Below are 13,199 nucleotides of genomic sequence, written 5' to 3' on the forward strand. Positions count from 1 at the left end.
TTTTAATTTTATTCTAAACATTTATCAGTATAAACTGTTGGTCAATGACCAGAATGTTTTGGGTTTTTTTTGCAATATGAAGCTAATTCGCTTCAACTTGAGAGCGAAAAATGAGAATAGTAGTTAACATGTCGTTTGTGTACCATACTTCGAGCAACATTTACGTAACAGAAAACATTACGTTAATGTCAGATTAAGGTACTTTTATTGCTTTATCAGAAATAAAGTGTTAAGGTTAATTGCCCGGATATGATAACTGTCCGGATATGATATCTGTCCAGATTTGATAATTGTCCGCAAATGAACACTGTCCGGATATGATAAATGTCCGCATATGATTACTGTACGGATATGAAAACTGTTCGGATATGATAATTGTCCGGATATGATAACTTTCCGCATATGATAACTGTTCAGATTTGATAATTGTCCGCACATGATAACTGTCCGGATATGATAACTGTCCGCATATGATAACTGTATGGATATGATAACTGTCCGCATGTGATAACTGTCCGGATATGATAACTGTCCAGATTTGATAATTGTCTGCACATGAACACTGTCCGGATATGATAACTGTCCGCATATGATAACTGTCCGGATATGATAACTGTCCGGATATGATAATTGTCCGAATATGATAACTTTCCGCTTGTGATAACTGTCCAGATTTGATAATTGTCCGCATATGATAACTGTCTGTATATGCTAACTGTCCGCATATGATAACTGTAAGGATATGATAACTGTCCGCATTTGATAACTGTCCAGATATGATAACTTTACGGATATGATAACCGTCCGCATATGATAACTGTCCGGTTATGATAACTTTCCGCATATGATAACTGTCCGGATATGATAATTGTCCGGATATGATAACTATCCGGATATGATTATTTTCCGGATTTGATAGCTTTCCCGATTTGATGATTGTCCAGATATGGTAACTGTCCGCATATGATAACCTTTGAACAAAATTGGTGATCTCAAGCCGCAAGCTCATATTGAAGTATTGACCAATATTTCTAGATATGTATTTAGTTTATAAATAAACAGAAACAATATGAAACTCGATTTTAGGAAAATAAAATTTTATCCTCAAACTTGAACGAGTCACTTTAATAATATTGTCGACATTCAATATCACGATTCGTATAAACAGCAGTGTATAGTTTTACAAAGTAGTTATTATGACCAGCTGTGTTGATCTTTTTATACCACAGACTTGAAAGTTGACATGTAATAGATACGTTAAGTTTAATGTTTTAATTCTACGGACGACAGAAAGGTATCCGTACATAAAGTAGACAAGTAAAGATAATATTTCTTTGATAGCAAAATAACATTAAAACATGTATTGATATTTATCGAGATATTTTTTTATTTAGACTTGTGTTTCTTTTTAAAATTCAAAGTGGTGTTTTGTTAACAATTTTGCTTCTTTTATGTGTCTTTGAATGTTCCTTTGCAAATCAAGAGTGTGACTTGAAGGACACCGTAACAAGAGACTGTTAGTTAGAAAAAATCAACAATCTTTCAATACATGTACTTTCACGTGCAAATCATGGTTAAATGAATTGTTGCCACTAAGTATTTGATCTTTTGATCCATGCAGTGGATACAGCAAAACATATACAGGTAATCGTATATAAAATATGTATCCTTTCTAAATTAAAGCTTATTTCAAGATATTTGATGTGCAGCTATAAATTCTATCATTTAAACAAATGAATTGTCAGAAAAATATGTGTACTAAAAGCTTTTATAAACAAACCTTATTCAATCATCAATATGAATAAAAAAATATCAATCTTTCAAGCAGTAACAGAAAAACTGGTGTATGGTGTAAAATGTTGCTTCAAGTAAATTAAGTTGCTTCAAGTAAATTAAGAAAATCCATGAATTATTAGAAGACAAGACAAAATATGATCTGACATCATTATGATACAAAAGATAAGAGTAGTGCTTTGAATAAATATAAAAAAAAACAATGGACAATCAAACTTTTGGTCTGTATTCTAAGACCACAATTTAAATGATAAAATATTATTATCTTTCAAACTAAACAATGACCTGAATGGTTTTAAAAAATTACTCGGATAGAATAGCGAGGAATTAATTTACATTATTTGACATTGATATCATGTTGATGAGCACAAAAAGAAAAATAACAAATAGAAATTATACGAAAAATGATGATTTCAATAAGTATCAGGATATATGAATATTTTATATACTTTTTATTTGTTTTTGATATCCATATATATGTACTAAACGCATTATTTCAGATATTAGTGGTAAGATTACACAATTACTGTAACCTTATATGTATTGTGTTGCCCAATATAGTAAGAAGACGACTTTGCTATGCTGTTGTTGTTTTTTATCATTGTCTCGTTTGCAGTAATATGTTGTTGACTATTATAACAAATATTTCACAACAACATAGTCTCAGCTGAGATCAATTGAGATCTTCTTAGTGACATGCTGTATATGACCAGATACATTAAAGAGTTAATATGCTAATTACAAGATACAAGGCAAAAACTCTCATTTTGAGATTACAAGTGTGTGCTGTCAAGGAATAAACTTATTATGAGGTCAGTGCTGATTGCTTCCCCCCCCCCCCAATTTTGCATATAAATTTAGCACATGCATAACAAAATAACAATACCCTTGTAAAGTGTGTCTGCTTACAACATGTCCTTTAGCTCTAAGTAAATTTATTTATTTTAGTCAGACCATATAAGCTTTAACTATAGTTTCAGATGCGCCACGGTCGCAGATCATGGTCAAAGACTTAAACTATAATATATATTATAAGTTTGTAACTGTCTACCACTTTCAGAGATTAATATTTCATTTGATATACGTCTAGACCAACAACTTGTGTGAAAACATTTCTGATCATTCCAAGAACTCCGTTTTATCAAATAATTATTTTTATTAACATTGAAAAGTGTTGCAACTCTTTCCACTCAAATTATGCTAACAATAGCACAAAAATACGATTTTCAATTAACTTCTTTATACATATTCTTAATTATCTTTCTCAATATTTTCTGTTTTAGTGCCCCCGCTGATCTATGTAAAGAATCAAATTTAGGCTTCTGAAACTCAAAGGAGTTCTTTTAAGACAACGAACTTAACTCAGATTTCAAACAACCCAGTTTAAAGCTGACTTTTACGAGCCAAAGAAGGCAGAGTTTTATGAGTCTTAAATCACTCATTTAATTGGCATTCATAACCTTGCTGGAATTACATATATTTTACTATTTACATGTTTCAGTCAAAAGAAAGGTACCAGCTTAGAGATATTCCAGGTACTTACAAGTTTATCTTATTGAGACGACAACGCAGATTAAAGATATACTACATTGCAGACCAATGTCACAATTGATGGTTAAATACTTTATTCACAGAATAGTGTCCACTACATTTTTTTTTGACACTCACATTGACATGACATGCAAAACTAGCATTTCCGCTTCACTGAAGTTGCACATATTGAGAAATATATGACACTTTTCTTATACGCTTAAGATGATTCCACATATTACTAGTATATGGTCAAGGTCAAACCTTTTAAGCCATGTATGTTTAGCGGTTCTTACACAAATAAACCTGGTACCTGACATATGCAAGCAGAAGTTCTTTAGCTCTTTAATTTAGTACATTTTAAAGTTAAAGTAACAATAACAAACATCTCATAGGAGGCATGTTGTTGTAAAAGTTCTTGCAGTTCGTGAGGGGCTATCACTAAATCCAGCTTGCGCTATAGATTACATCCCACGGAAACTAGGCATGCCCTTTAGAGTTAATTTTGAAGCACAAAACAATTATTTACCTCCTTTAATTTCAAAGAGAAAGCCAAAAACAGGTACTTACAGTTTTCTTTGAGCCCCAAACCATTAAAAGGGGAATTTTAACTTTAGAAGGTCCAAAAGGGTTTTTTTTAAGGGGTTTTTTTTTGCCCAATTGGGCGACATCTTTCCCGTACTAGGGGTAGGGTCCTTAAACCTTTTTTTTGTTCCCCCCTTTATTTTTGGGGTTTCTTTTCCCGACTTAAGCAGGAAGGCAGGTATTTAGACTTTAAATAAAACTTAAAACTTTACAAAAAGAGGTAAATTTGGTTTTCAACCCTGCCCTGAGTAAAAACAGCGCTCGGATCTAAAATCAGTCAATGGGTCCTTTGTGAAAAAAAATCTGCTTAACTGCCGATGTCCTGTGCCTTCTCAACGAGCATGTACCGTTGGGAAGAGAGAAAAGGCAGTTGAACATCTATTATACCTGAAGAAGGAGCACCTGACGTCATAATTGATATTTAACATTTTGAAAAACGCTCAACGAAGTAAGGTGTGTCTCTGATACTAAAATCAAAGCATGAATAAGCTGATATGACGTCATTATCTTTATGAAAGAACGGTTTTAAAAATTATTACGCTACTATTAAAATGGTATTTACGAAGTATATGTTAGTGTTCATCCGTGCTGTTTTACAGAAATAAGAAACTTCGACGGGAGCGGTAGCGACCGGAGAATATTTCTTATTTCTGTAGAACAGCTCCGGATGAATACAAACATACTTAGTGTCAAGCTTTATTTGGCTTCATTAATATTTACTTTATTTCGTCACTATACCTGTCCATTTTTACGAACGCGGTTCTATGAAGCACTATGAAAAATAGAAGGCTGATATGAACGGACTTTTGATATATCATCGACTTTTGTTCTTCTATGAAAATATACACAAAGAATTTTTAAGAAATACAGCGTTTTCATTGAATGACAAATAAAGCTGAACACTAATATTATTATTTCAGTTTCTTTATTTGGTTCTACACATCCTCTTATGTCGGGTAAACATAACTTTTTTATTATATAGAAAATCAATTAATCAGAAAAAAATGCGCCGTACGTTATCATTGATATTTTGTGCGCCATACGTTATCATTTCAGGAAAATGCCTCGGTATTCATATTTACAGCGGTAAATCTAGCCAGAATGGGCATGGATGCTTACTTGACAACATATTACAATTCTTTAAAATCAGTGGCTTCAGTTAATATACATATATGTAAACGAAAAAGTGAATTTTAGAGAAGAAGCCTTACGTTACGGCGATCAAACCGGTGGAAAATTCTCTCGCTTCGAATCCGGTGACGCGCATTTCAGATGAAGTACGGGACGAAACATCATGAAATAAAATCCTGTGTGCCAGGAAAATTGTGGAGAAGGTTGTTATATGTACCTTTACATTAGAACATCACGAATTTCAGAGAAAAAAAGGGAAAACCCTACTTTTTGGCTGCATTCGCAATCTTGTTTGTTTGGATAACGAACGGCGTGATTTTCACTCGTGTTTAAGTTATCGTTTAGTTGTAATTTATTCGTGCATGTCATAAATCATATATCATCTTTTCTAATTTCAATAAAATTCTAATTAATTGAAATTGTCTTAAAGATAATCTCAAGGTTATCAAAAGTTCTCATGCATTCAGATAACTCCGTAAATATCTTGTATGACTTTATAAAACTCTGAGATGGCAAAATCTAAATATTTCCACACCAATTGAAGCATATTACTTTCGTCATTTTAGGCCACAAAATGCCGGACTTTCTCAATATTCTTGACGGATCAAGAGTTAGCCCTTGTAGCCTTGAGCCTTTAAAAATTATTGAGACAGACTCCTTTTTTCTTGTACAATCCTGAATGAGATAAAATTGTTAATCTGCTCCTGAACATTGAACCGTTAGCTCGCACTACATCCTTGTGTTTCAATGTTGATAACTTTGTTTAAACAGGAGCTAATTTGAAGTTAATAGCAAACTTCGCTAAAACAGTATCTAAATACATTAAAGGCAAGTCAGTTTAAAAGTATATAGTTGTCATCATGGAAATATATCTAATAATACTTACTGTAATTGTTGCTTGCTCCTCGGAGCCACACTGCTCCAAATTTCATTATGAAGAAAAACTCCTGGAAAAGATGAATTCTTGTTGAAAACATGAAGAAACAAATAGATGACATGCAAACTAGAGTTACCGAGGCATTAGCCAAGCTAAACAAAGATACAGCCACATGGAAAGGTGAAATAGGAACGCTGCAAGAGAACAGTAAGACAAACCTGGCTACACTGCAGGAGAAAGCAAAGACTAACCTTGACAAAAATATAGAGGCAGTGAAGGACCTCAAAGGTAATCTGTCTTACAAATATTACTTGGCTTAGTTGGAAAAATATTTTATTTTCAAAATTTAAATCTTGCTTGAGCTAACCAAATATATGCAAACAGCGAAGGATCTAAATACGATCGTATGTAATGATTGCTTTACTTAATACAAAGGAAAAAGTTAAAGTTTTTTTCTTTTATTGACTCTTGTGCTAACAATGTAAAGAACCTTGACTGACAAAGAATTGAAAAGAACAGGGTTATTGCACATATATATTTTTGGTAAGCAAGTACATCAGTCATCAGTTGAAATGTGCATTGATGATAATACTTGTAGAAAATACTGTATTAATTATTTAAAGGAACCATGTGAGTATGAGAAAAATTCACAACATTTCAATGAAAATCAAACTAATGAAGTAAAGGCAATGGCTGCTGATTATTCGCCATATAATATACCATTATTATATATTCACTATATATAAGAACAATAAATTTATAAGATATTTATCAGCAAAAGAAATATGCAGCCGCAAATTGCAGAGATATAAGGTATTGTTTATTTCTTAGTTAATATGAAGATTCGTTACACGCTTCGTTACTCTACATTTTGTTTAAAAAACAATGTTATCTGTGTGTTGTTGATAAATGTATGGTATTTGATCCGTAAATTACGGTGTCCTGTTAGGGCCATCGCAGCTCACACATAACTCGGAACAACGAAAACACGAAGGTACGATGTTGAAAAGTCGAAAGTGCGATAAAACGAATGCACGACGATGAAAACTTGATACAATTTCGTGTAACCACCTAAAATTTTGACCTTTCAAACGCGGTGTCGTTGTCTTTTTTTCGGGTTGCCTTCCGTTAAGCATGGCACTTAAAAAAAAACCAAATGTTACCTTTTTCTAAATAAATTCCCAACAAAACATTATTTATTTTTTTGTAAAAAATCCCCGGTATCCTGTAAAAAAATTTTTTTTATCGTCTTTTATTTATTATCGTGTACGCATGCAGAAGGAAGGCGAAACAACCATTGAAAAAGAACCGTGTTTAAAGTCAAAAAATTTAAGGGGAAAATAAAGTGTAAAAAATACGAAAAAGAAAAAGAAAAAACGAAAAATTGGAAAAAAAAATAATGAAATTAAAGTGCGATGTGAAAATCGAATAACGAAACAACGATGGTGAAAGGTCAAAAGTATGATGGTGAAAACCCTAAATTATATCGGGTTTTCACGATCGTGTTTTCGTAATTTCGACCTTTAATCATCGTACTTTCGACTTTTCACCATCGTACTTTCGACTTTTCCCTATCGTGATTTCGTTATTTCGACTTTTAACTACCGTTATTTCGTGTTATCTTTGTTTCGATTTATTGGTGCGTCGCGAAGTCCCTAACGGGACACCGAAGTAAGTTATTGGCGTCCGCGCCGAAGCGCGGCGCTCTTATGGAATGAGATCAGATTTTGTGAAAGGGCGACAGCAACTTCTCGAGCCTTTTAGTCGGTCATAATAAAAGCCGAAAATTCCGATCGGTATGAGGGTGCTTGATTATTAAATAAGAATGAAATGTCGCGATATGTTACAATGAATTTTCGCAATGCAAACATTTACAAATGAAATAACCTTTTCCGTCAATAAATCGCGCTCTTCGGGGTTTTTTATTTATCATTTTGTAGTACACAGTCGGTTATCATGTCATGGTATGTTATTGTTGTACATGTATCCTAGAATGATCAGTTGATGACCTAAATATTCCAAAAACCTATTTATAGATATATCTTTTTATCACTCCTATCGGTAAATGCCGGTCTCTCCCGGTCTATTTTTGACCAGGATTTACTAGTGACCGGCGAATAGTACCACACGTTTATTGTCCGGTCTCTCCCGATTTTGGAGTAGATGTTTGATATCGTTACAATTGGAAAAAAAACAACAATAGCATGTTTCATTTTATCTATATGAGATAAAAACAATAAATATGTACACGGATTTATATGTAATATAAATCCGTGATATGTACAATAATTGAGAAAAAGGTACATTTTTTATGGTATTAAAATGACATTATCAACTTTGAAACATTTTATTTAATTATTCAATTTGTTATCCGTGTTTAGTAAAGATGCCGAGGAATTATTCAAAGTTACAAATTAGATTTTATGAATTATTCAATTGATCGATAATTTAAAAAATGATAAAGAAAAATACAATGTACATGTACATGGTTTAAGAATAAACAATATTATATATTGAAAGATAAACCATAATTTACTGACTTTTTCCAGTTAAGCTTTTTACTTATAATCGTCGGTCAATATGACAATTGAATTCTTAAAATTTATTTTACAATTTTAATAAAAAAAGAGTAGTAAAAACTCAGTATTAAAATAGCACATAAAACACAAAAAAGAATAAAAGAAAACAATATTCATAAAAATTTGTTTTTTTTTAAATTAAAATTAATAGATATTACAATTATTGTATAATAAACAATTATGCTCAACATGATCAACATGGTAATATAACCAGTGTCATATTTTTACTAACTTAAAGTGTGAACAGATACCTTAAGGGGGTCTTCGCTAATAGCGATAACATGTACATAATAAGGGACAAATGTGTGGTACGTGTTGATCATGCGTTACACATATGGATTATAAATGATTGCATACATGTATATCCGTTGCTATTAATAACCACGATCATAAAGAAATAACAAGTAATATTCTAATCTCTAGCATGCCAATCAAAGTTCATAATGAACAATGTCTTTCGTCCGCTCATTCATAAGTGGTATACATTTCTGGTAGTTTATAAGAATATCTTGTCATCATATGTGTACTAGTTCATCTTCACTTGCTGCATTTCTTGCTTGGACGCCCTTTGATGCTTTGCATCAATGCTTTTCTTGTGATGTAAATGATCTAGGTACGGTACTGTGACAGATACTAAGATGGAAAATACAAGTACTGGTACTGAAGTACTACTCCAGAAGGTCTTCATTCTCCCGTGTTCTATAACACAATATATTTTCTCTCTTCACAATGACGTTAAAAATATTGTCCTTAACAAATGCTCTAAGTATTCGTTAAGTCGTGTCTTTCAGCTTTTTATTGTTGAATACATCGCGCATTAAATATGATTTGAGAATTTGTTCTTGTAGTAAATAGATACTTGATTTACAGAATAGTTTTACTGTCTCTATTCAACTTTCGTTGAAGATTTTTTACTAATCATACATGTTTATTTCAGATAGATTTGTAACACCAAATATTGCCTTTTATGCTAAGAAAATGAAAAATAACAGTCCCGCAGATGGCAATACCATTGTTTTCACCGACATTGCCCTTAACCTTGGCGAGAGTTACAATACTGACACTGGAATATTTATTGCTCCACTTGGAGGCATTTACCTGTTTACTGTTCAGTTGTGCACTCTGAATGACTTAAGAATTTACATTGGATTGGTCGTTGATGATGTTTATATGGATACAGCATGGTATGAGGACAACGATCACACTGTTTGTTGCTTTAAGTTAACTACAACAGTCTCAGTAAAGTCAGGAAACAAAGTTTGGGTTAAGGTTATAGGCCGCACGGGGAGCGGTCAAATTTTATTTCACAGTGACTCACACTATTGGACATCATTCTCCGGAGTTCTTATCAATAAAGATTAGTTCAGTATCTTCAAATTTACATAACTATGCAAACCAATAGATACATGATTGACTTAATTACATTTGAACGTTTGGATTGTACGGATTAAAGTGTTGTAATTTGATTCTATTTTTCTCTATTTTGTTTTCTTTGGATAACAATACTTCTTTTTATTTAAAACTAGTGAAAAATGTAACAGACCCATTTTCTAAAAAAACAAATTAATTATGTTTCATTGGTTAGTTTCATTAAGAGCGAAATAAAGTTTGTTTCCAAAAATTCGACTTAGATTTTCGCTAATTGGAAGAAAAGACATATAAATTCTTCGGAATATAAGTGATGATTAAATATTTTTATTTACAAATGTAGTAAGTTCATCGTGGCATTTCAAAAGGTGTTTTGTTTTGTACCGTCATTGCTTACTTTTAGATAATCACAAGTCAATTTTACAAAATGAATATACAAATATCCTCTCCGAAGGTCACGAATTGTTGACGTTTAAATCTATAAAATGCATTTTCTCCCATATATAGGTATCCGAAATGAAAGTTTGTTATGTTTACACTCAAGCCAGTTAAAGTTGTTTTGAACTGTTGTCAGAATCAAATTGTAAAAGTGTGGCTGTCGACGTTAGTAAACTTCGTAAAACCCATTTTGTCCGTTGTAATGGTAATGCCAGTCACAATAGTTCTGCAGCATTATTGCCCTAAAATAGAAAAAAAAGACACAACACCAAGGCAAATGGAAAGGCTTGGTGGATAATTGTCCGCGTATGGTCAGTGCAGCTTCGGATCCTCAAGGACTGGATCAGAAGGGAATTTGCAGAAGCTTGACCGGTGTATATATTAAGTCTACAGAGCATGCGCGAATAAATTTGGAGGAGGAGCCAGATAAACAGGTCATTGCAAGAATACTATGACATATAAAATAGCAATCATGGCAATAAATAGTTAAGCTCCAGGGCGTAATCGTAATATTATCAACATTAGGTCAGGTTAGCTGTATGGTTTATAAGTCTTTGTATCATTAAAATTAATGCAAAATCTAAATAAAAAAAAGCTTTTATTAACAAACCATGCAAAAACATGTATAAAATATGAATCATATAAGCAATAACAGAGATACCGGGTGTCAAATCAATTTATTGTCCAGTAAAATGCACGACTTAATCATTTTAGAAAATATAACAACAGGCTTCCTTTTTTCTAACTTTTTTCTCGATCAAAAACCAAAGCAAACATAGTAAGTGGTCAACAGAAATCATCAATCTTCCATAATAGGTCATCAAACGTTCATAGGAGCCTGAGCAAATTTAAGGATCTGCCGTAAGGTCTGTTTGATAATCCTAACGCTATCCTTACGGACACCTTAGGACCATACGTGAAACGTACTGCGGCAGGTAAAGCATTGAACTGTAAATTAGGCGATCCGTGTTCAATTCTTGGCACTTTGTTGTACAGAAGTTATCAGTACCTTGAAAAAGTGAAAGAGATTATCACTAGGTCGCTAGAGACAAAAAAAATGTCTAAATGTTTTTTATGTAACTTTTAAATGGTAAGATATGTCTTTAAAAAATTAATTAAGAGTCGTTTTAATTTCTTTGCCAAACTTGTATTCTTTTTTAAGTTGAGGCCGCTGGCCGTTAGGCCGCCAACTTCACGCCGCTAGATCGCTGGGCCGCCAGGCCGCCAACTTCACACCTCTAAAAGCGAGATATTGGTCTAGTTGCATTCATATTTGAACACCGTTCGTACTGGTAGTCGACGTGTAATTTGTAGATACAGCTGTTCTAGTAATCATAGAGGTCTAGAATACTCATGGTCGATAACTACACATGGTCATAAAAGTCGTAGTAATCGTCGTGGCCGGAGAAATGGCCATATTTATCTCCGCAGTTATCGGCGTCGTTTTGAAATGCGTAGCTATGGTCGTTGTCGTGACCGTAATTGTCGGTGAATGGTTACAATGTAATATTCACAGATAAGGACAATTTGAAGCTAAACTGGCAAAATTCAACGTTTGTCAAAGTTAATTATAATCATATATGTTATCACGGATTTATATTACATAAATTCGTGATGTTATTCGAAATAGATGACACTTTTGAAATCATGGAATATAACATTATTTTGTGGTATTTTTTGCAAAGAAATAGCTAGGATGCCACACAAAATGGAATAGGCATATCATTTCTCAATCGAATAATCTGACAATGTATAAATAGACATAAAAAACATGTAGGCAACACTTCTCTCTTCCCCTCGGTGCGTGCACGTCGCAGAAAAGAGAAGGCACACAACATCGGCAGACGATTTGCTGTTAGGCGATAGAAAACTTTTAATTACCCTGCCCGTACTTGGGACTTCTACTTTGTCTACGACTGGGGACCAGATGCTGATGTCCTGACTAAAGCCGAAGGAAGTGACCCTAAGATGCAGGAATATACGACGAGGATGGTGTGCTAGGGTACGTGAGCCCCTAGCACAGATAGTTGGCCCTAGTTAAAGGCAGGCCTTTTGCTTGGCACCAAAAACCAGCCCTTTTTCAGGGCTAACCTTTCCTTTTCTTATTTCTTCGGTTACTGTACAATTTAGGTTCCCTCATTGGGACCGCCGTACAAGTACCTTTTTTGGCTTCAAAAAATTCATATATTTTGGCTTAACTCCGCGGAAATTGCATGGAGGTAAATTTCAACCACTTTAATGCTTTTTAAAAATTTAACTCTTTAAAAAGGGCAAGGCCCTGGTGACATGTTCCGGGGGGTCCGTTAATCGACAGCGATGATGTATGGTATTTCTAGGCTTAATTTGAGGGTCCTTTTCGCCCTGTCAGGCACGAGGAGTTCGGCCCCGGGACAAAAGTCACCTTTTTGGATTGCCCCTTAAAAATGGTAATTATCAACCAAAAGATGACCTATAAATTTTTAATTCAGGAAATATGTATGCAGGCCGATTTTTTGTGATGATACTATTTTGATGCACGAGAGGCCAAGAGACCATTATAGTGCATCCCGGAAAAAAATAAATGGTCATTATCTTTTCGGATGAGCTTGACTGACTGATTAAGGGATTATGCGTACCCGACATGCACCGAGCATTCTTTTTCAAAGGGTTTTTATAGGGCGAGAATTTGGTATGAAATTTTGACAGCCAGAACATCTGTTTCTTTTTCAAATTTTTGTATAATACTAATTTAATGAGAATATCCAAAACTGGTGACATTATTAATTACATTACAGCACAAGTTAAGATTTAGCAAATGTATATAGAACAGAATCAAGTTTTATTGTGTTAGCCTTTTTTTAAATGAGGGTAAGCTTAAGTCAGGGGATTCTCATTTCTATATCATTCTTCGCAAATAA

At 33.5% G+C, this 13,199-nt stretch overlaps 1 protein-coding gene across 1 annotated transcript; it reads left to right on the forward strand.

Annotated features, from left to right (window-relative positions):
* The first annotated feature begins 5,999 nt into the window (after positions 1 to 5,999).
* LOC132715479 (complement C1q-like protein 2) lies at positions 6,000 to 10,789 on the forward strand. The gene is made up of 2 exons (XM_060698485.1): positions 6,000 to 6,205; positions 9,434 to 10,789. Exons 1-2 carry the CDS (start codon positions 6,016 to 6,018, stop codon positions 9,856 to 9,858), a joined length of 615 nt encoding a protein of 204 aa, XP_060554468.1. The 5' UTR covers positions 6,000 to 6,015; the 3' UTR covers positions 9,859 to 10,789.
* The last annotated feature ends 2,410 nt before the right edge of the window (positions 10,790 to 13,199 follow it).

The sequence above is a fragment of the Ruditapes philippinarum genome, unplaced genomic scaffold (genome assembly GCF_026571515.1).
Source record: "Ruditapes philippinarum isolate M1 unplaced genomic scaffold, ASM2657151v2 ctg791_1_1_1_1, whole genome shotgun sequence".
In the NCBI taxonomy this organism is placed as follows: Eukaryota; Metazoa; Mollusca; class Bivalvia; order Venerida; family Veneridae; genus Ruditapes; species Ruditapes philippinarum.